General features: G+C 50.6%; 1 protein-coding gene across 1 annotated transcript in view; it reads right to left on the bottom strand.

Annotated features, from left to right (window-relative positions):
* Window positions 1–6,832: 6,832 nt before the first annotated feature.
* Window positions 6,833–7,047, bottom strand: part of FEV (FEV transcription factor, ETS family member) — a 3,655-nt gene continuing 3,440 nt past the window's right edge. Inside the window, exon 3 of the mRNA XM_042783697.1 lies at window positions 6,833–7,047. This exon is cut by the window's right edge and continues 384 nt beyond it. Within this exon, the coding sequence (XP_042639631.1) occupies window positions 6,833–7,047 (215 nt within the window).

The following is a 7,047-nucleotide window of genomic DNA, read 5'->3' as shown; positions in this document are numbered from 1 at the left end:
CACATGCATATGAGGCGAATGTAAATACCATGGCTTGGGTTAAGTGCACCTTAGTCTTCAAACAGACATCTTTGCTTTTCAGCACTTGAAAGAGGTCTTTTGCAGCAGGTTTGCCCAGTGCAATATGTTGTCTGATTTCTTGACTGCTGATTCCATTGGTGTTGACTGTGGAACCAAGTAATATGAAATCTTTGACAACTTCAATCTTTTCTGCATTTATCATGATGGTGCTTATTGGTCCACTTGTGAGGATATTTGTTTTCTTTATGTGGAGGTGTAACCCATACTGCAGACTGTAGTCTTTACTCTTCATCAGTAAGTGCTTCAAGTCATCTTCAGTTTCAGCAAGCAAGGTTGTGTCATCTGCATATTGCAAGTTGTTAATGAGTCTTCCTCCAATCCTGATGCTGTGTTCTTCATATAGTCAAGCTTCTTGGACTATTTGCTTGGCATACAAATTGAATAAGTGTGGTGAAATGATACAACCCTGACACACTCTCTTCCAGATGTTTAACCATGAAGCATCCCCTTGTTCTGTTTGAATGACAGCTTCCTGGTCTATGTGCAGGTTCCTCATGAACACAATTAAGCGTCCAAATTCAGGGTACCAACTTGAGGAGAAGGCTTTCTCTCTCAGTCAGCTGTAAGGGAAAGTTCTTATCTCCTTTCAACATCTGTGGGCTTGGTGTTCCTTGGAGATCTCCATGTGTCTTGGCATCAGTCTTCCCCTGGGTCTAAGAGGTTCTCAGCACAGGGGCCCTGGGTCCAAAGGACACATTCCACTCCTGGCTGTTCTTTCATTGTGGTAGTTAGGTCCCTCTTTCTCTGTCCATTTCTCTCTCCTTTTATTTTTTGTTATAGAAAAAGATGATACAGGCCACATCACAGGGAAACTTCCCTTACCTCAGGTCAGAGCTATAACCTGAGTAAGGGTGTTGCATTCCACCCTAATCCCCTTACAACTGATGGGCCGACTGCATCATGGGAGATGATTACCTAATTATGTAACTGCCAAAAAACTGAGAATCGTGGCCAAGCCAGACTGACACATATTTTTGAGGGGCACAATTCAATCCATGACCTTTTGGTCCTCCAAAATTTATATTCTTGCCACATGCAAAACATCGTCACCCCATGCTATCATCCCAAAAGTCTTAAATCAACTCCAAGTCCAAATTCCATCCTGGGACAAAATTCATCTGTGAACTGAGAATACAAGTTATCTGTTTCCAAACTACAGTGGTGGAACAGGCAGACATTGCCATTACACACGGGAGAAATTAGGGGGAAAGAAGAGATAACAGACATCAAGCAAGTCCAAAACCCAGTGAAACAATTTACATTAGCTCTCAAGCCTTGAAAATAAGCTTCTGTTCTCTGAGACCATCTTGGCAAAGCCCTGCCCTCCAGACTCTGGGTGTTAGCTGTGCTCTCTGGATTTTGGGTGGAGGGCTCTCAGCTCTGGGCTTCAGCTCCACCTTTCTGGCCCACTGGGATGGCAACTCTGTTCTCTCAGATTTGGATAGCTCTATCCTCCTGGTCTGAGTGGTGATTCCACATCCTTAGCCCTAGCAGTCTCTGTTCTCCTACCCCTCACACATGGTAGCCCCTCCCTCTCAGCTTTGGGCAGCAGATCCAGCCCCATCCCCCTGGCACTTGTGAATGGCAGCCCCACAGTCCAGAAGCTAGTTGGTAAGGTGGACTTGTGCAAGTGCTACAGTTCTTAGTTCCATTGGTAAATGTTTGGAGGCACACAACTCTGCCAGGAGGCCTCCTGACCCAAGGCACTCAGCCCTCTCACTCCATGGGTTGGCTTCCAGGCCATCTTGTGCCAGTCTCCTGGTTCTGTGGTTGCCATTTCTCTGCTGCTGCCTCTCACCATCTGTGCTGTCTCCACTGTTACAGCTCTCCTTGTTTCCTTCTGAACCCTCACCAGAATTGCCTTTGATGTCCTTAATTCTACCAATAGAGTCCTCAAGGCACCTTAAAATTCTTCCAGTTTCTACCCATTGCACAATTCCAAAACTGCCCCCACAGTTTAGGTATCTGTTAGAGCAGCACCCCACTCTCCTTGCACCCAATTCTGTCTTTGTTATCTAGTGCTGTTGTAGAAATACAACAAGTGGATGGCTTTAACACACAGAAATCTATTCTCACAGTTCAAGAGACTAAAAGTCCGAGTTCAGGGTGCCAGCTCTAGGGGAAGAGTTTCTGTCACCTCTGGGAGAAGGTCCTTGTCTCCTTTCAACATCTGTGGGCTTGGTATTCTTTAGAGTGCTCCATGTGTCTCGGCATCAGTCTTCCCCTAAGTCTAGGAGGTTCTCAGCACAGGAATTCTGGGTCCGAAGGGTGCACTCTGCTCCTGCTCCTAGCTCTTCTTTCTTGATGGCACTGAGAGCCCTCCTTCTCTGCTCACTTCTCTCTCCTTTTATCTCTTGTAAGATAAAAGATGATGCAAGCCATATCCCAGGGAAACTCTCCTTACATCAGATCAGGGCTGTGACCTGAGTAAGGGTATTGCATCCCACTCTAATCTTCTTACAACTGATTGACTGATCACATCAGATCACATTATGGGGGATGATTGTATCATTACATAACTGCTGAGCCACTGAAAGTCACAGCCCAGCCAAGATGACGTATGTTTTGTGGGGACATCATTCAATCCATGACAAGCAACTTCCCTCCACCTGATATCTTAGGGATAAGGACCCTTCCAAATTATAGCTCTGTCACCTCTTAGGGTTGTATCTTTCTCTAAATCCAGATAGTAGAAAAGGAACAAGAGAGTGTGAAGAAAGTACTCTCACTTCTAAATGTCTTGACCTGGAATCAACACACATGGCCATTCATAGTCCACTGGCAAAAATCAAGATGCAAGGAGGGCTGGAATGTTAGTCCCTGGCTGGGCAACCATGTCTGTGAGATAAGCCAGAAGATACAGGTCCTAGAACAAGACCTGAAACTTTGGCCAAGTCATGTAGCATCTAGGGCCTCAGTTTCCTTATCCTCCTGCAAACAAAGCAATCTATGTCTTCTTTATTGACCTTGGGGAGGGTTAACAAAAGAATGGATGTGAAAGCCATTTGTAATTCTGTAAACACATGAAGGGATGAGCTACATTTTCATCAGTGACATAATGAGGAAATACAGGAAAAGGTCAGAAGTTTAGGGAATAGGGCTGGGCGTTGGATTGGGAGAGTGAAGCAGAGATCAACACCTTGGAAGGCCAAGGACCAAGGGGTTAAGGGTCAGTGAGAAGAGGTCTGGAACATCAGAAAGCTGAGTGTGATAAGAACTTGGGTCCTTCAGGGCTTGGGCAGAGTCAGAGTCATCCTGAGACCACAGTAACCCAGAGCTTAGGGACAAGCTAGCAAAGCCAAGATAGCCTGGCAAAGAGGATAGCCATCCAAAGCTAGGGCTGAACTCAGCCTTCTTGGACCACCTTGGACAAACATTTTCCAACCTTTGTTTTTTGGAACAAAGAGAACCTGAGTAACTCCTGATGTTTCACAGAGCAGAGTTTGCAAATCCCTGGTCCAGCCTCATTATTTTAATGAGAGGATAATAGACTCGTAGAGAAGAGATGTGATTAACTGAAGATCAGTTGTCTAGCTGGGACTGGAACTCAGGTTTTCTGGTTCCCAGTCCTGTATCTTAGCTTCTCAAAGTGGCAGAAAAGAACAGAGTCAAGGTGTACTTCAAGGATGTAATTTCACAGGTGAGAAGAGCCCTACTCTGATAATACCACCCTCTACTATCTGAATGCCTGAGATCTCCCCCTTTACAGATTCTAATAGTCTCAAAATCAGAAAAGTCATCTCGTCCACTTTCTTCTCATCTCCTGAGGGCCTGCTAAACACTCCGATGACAGAGAACACACCACTGGCTTGTTCCATGTCAGGAGCTTTTGTTTTACCAATTGTCCCAGCACTATCCTTGGTCACACAAACTCGGGTCTGCTGTCCAAGGGCAGCCTTTGAATAATGGAGGATGGCTTCCAGCCGCTTTCCCTTCCCCAGTGTGATTTTCCAGATGGTATCTCCCACTGTTGGTTTTCCAACATTTCTTCCTTCACTTCCTGGGCGCACCACTCCATTTGGACATCCTCCATTTGGTCTTCTCCTGGAAGTGTTACCTAGCACAGTGCATCATGCTCTGGGGGTGGAGTTATTAAAGCAGGTGGACCCCACCTTCATCCTAGGTGCCATAGCTCCACCCATGCATCCCTAGATCCCGACGGTTGTTCAGCCTTTGCACCCTACAGGCTCAAATTGAACCTAGTTGACTAAAACCCCACTAATTTACATGTGGCTGGGCCCAGCCCCGCCCTTTCCACACCATACACACTGGCCTTCTGTCTTTCATTTAAAGATATACCCAAGGGCAGGGTCTCACATTCCTTGCCAGGAAATCTTGCCTTATTATAATCAGTCCACAATTCCCAGCAGCTCAGATCCTCCTGAATTCTAGTTCCATTTCCCCAGTGTAACAACATCCCCCAGCCCCACCAGCTTCCTGCTCCTGTCCTCTGCCTTTCTTTCCTGTCCTCTGCCTCTGTTCAAGTCACTGAGGCCGCCTTCCCCAAGCTCTTGTTACTCATTGGCCTCATAAGCCCTCCCACCCATGAGATCCGTAGGGAGATCAGAACGACATGGAATATGCTTATGCTAGAATGTTAAATGGCCAAAGCAGGGGACCAATGATGTTCGAAATACATGGAGAAAAGGAAGAAGGCTGTGATGAAGTTATCAGTGGTGGCATCTCTAACCAGACGACTGTACAGCTGATCTTTCTTCTCCTGCTTTAATTCTGCTTTTCATCCAACAAATACTTAATGGACACCGTGTGTGTGTGTGTGTCTGTGTGTGTGTGCACGTGCACGCGCTTTCCAAATGTTCTATGCTGCGTGTGTGTTATGTGGTGAACCAGAAAAAATAAAATTAAAAGGAAAAAAGAATCTTTCCCTGGACCTTGGGAAAGGGCACTCGGGCCCTCCTCACGCGACAGGAACTGTTCTGGCTTCCATCCGCATTGCCCTCCTGCCCATAGGGCCCCCTATGAGCGAACCCTTGGTTCAAGAAGAACCGTGCACCTGGGTAAGAACCAGCAGGACCTCAAGGGGGTGGTAGGGAGTAGAGGGCTTTCCTGGGTTTGCAGCTTCCAGTCCCACGCACCTTTCCCTCAGGTGTTCCGGTCGAAGGGAACGCGTTTAAGGCCGGTTTCCTGCCAGCAAATTTTGGAAAAGACCACCACCACCACCACGCCCCAGATGGTGAGGGAAAGGCCCAGCCAGGAGAATGACCCACTGAGCCCACTTCCCAAGGCCGGCCTACGGAAGGAGACCCGGAGGTGCTCCGTAGGCTGTCGGTAGGCTGTCGGGGAAGGCCCCTGAGGCGTCACCTCGCCCCGCGAGGTGCGTCTTCCCGTTCTGGCCCGGGCTTACCCTCCTCTGACCAGCAGAGGGCGCGCGCCACCCGCGAGAAGCAGGGTGCAGCCAGAGGTCGCACTGGTGAACTGTCAAGACCGAGCTGGGACAGGAGTCCTACCTATGAAAATCAGGCAGATTCAGAGCAAAAGTAGCGCTGGAGATACTAGAGGGAGGGGTTAGGTTGTGAGTGAGAGCGAGAGAGTTGAATGAAGGCGAGAAGGGGGTGAATGAAGGTTGATGTGGGGTGAATATTAGGCAAGGTGTGATGGATATTGGGATGTGGCGAGGGACAGGTGGAAGGACAGGTGAGACGGTGTGAAGGCGGGATGCAACGTTGGGACGCTGTTGAGACTGGTGGGGTGAGGGACGAGTAACAATCTGGGTGAGGAGGGCGTGGGCCTCGCTCCTGGAGAGGCCGAAACTGAGCCCACCCACCGGGGACTCTTCGCTCCTGTCTAGCAGCACCCAAGCCTGCTTCACCCTCATTCTCTCCAGCTCTTCCTTGGCGAGTCTCCTCAGGCCTGGCCTGAGCCTCTCCCTCCCTCCCCACCCCTCCTCCCCAAAAGTTCAGGTGCCGAGAAGAACAGAGAGAGGAGGCAGTGGAGAGCTCCAGAGCTTTAATAGAGGCGGGAAGGACATAGACACTGGGAGACGCCCCACGAGAGGTTGACTCCAGAGGAAGCCCCCTCCAAAAAAGCCACCTAGACGTGTTGGGGGTAGGGTGGGCAGAGGCCCTTACCAAGCCTGATGTGGCCCCGGGAGGAGAAGCGCTGGGGTCAGGGCAGCTCGTGGGAGAGGGAAAAGATGAGGAAAACTCTGGAATTCGAGAGACAAGAGTAGGCCTGGAGGGGGTTTCTAGAGCCACAGGCGGAAGTGTAGCCGGGGTGGAGGGAAAGACGGGGGCCAGGGAAAACACTCGGGGATGTGGGGACCCGGAAGAGGGTGGAGGTTGAAGCGAGCCTGAGAGGCCACAGTCGCCCCGCAGAGCCCGTTTTGGGGAGTGTTTACGAGTGTTACAGATTAGAACTGCTCCACACGGTCATCCTGTCTGTAATCTTGGTGAAAACAGATCGCCAGGCCTTCTCTTCCCCTGAGCCACTGGGTGGGCTCCGCGGTAAACGGCTTGCGCCAGCCAGGCTCCAGCCAACCCCTTGCCATCGAGTCATTCTGACTCACGGTGACCCCATTTGAGACGGGTGCAAACTTAGAGTTAAAGAAAAGTTGAGGAAGGCGTCAGGGCCTTCCTTCCGGGCTGGGTGCAGGGCGCAGCGGGGAGAGTAAAATACAGGATTAAAGGAGCGCCGGGGGGAGCCTCCGGGCCCTCCTTTCTCCGGGACAAGGATGGGATTGGGCGAGGCCCCTGGCATCCGGGAGACCCTGCGCTGCACCTGACCGCCGCGTCTAGTGGTAATGACCTCCCAAGTGCGAGGCGGCGGCCACGGCCCCAAAGGGCCCAGGCGGGGGCTGCAAACCCGGGCTGGGGTAGAGCGCGGCGGTGGCGGCGGCGGTGGCGGCAGGGCCTGGGCCGGGCCAGTAAGAGAAGCCGGCGGGCGCGACGCCGGCCGAGGCGGCCATGAGGTTGAGTTTGGAAAGGCCAGGGAAGGGCAGCGGGGCGA

This window comes from Orycteropus afer, unplaced genomic scaffold (assembly GCF_000298275.1).
Source record: "Orycteropus afer afer isolate SDZICR_OR568_19922 unplaced genomic scaffold, OryAfe1.0 scaffold00002, whole genome shotgun sequence".
Lineage (NCBI taxonomy): Eukaryota > Metazoa > Chordata > Mammalia > Tubulidentata > Orycteropodidae > Orycteropus > Orycteropus afer.
This window is presented reverse-complemented; position numbering and strand designations above follow the sequence as displayed.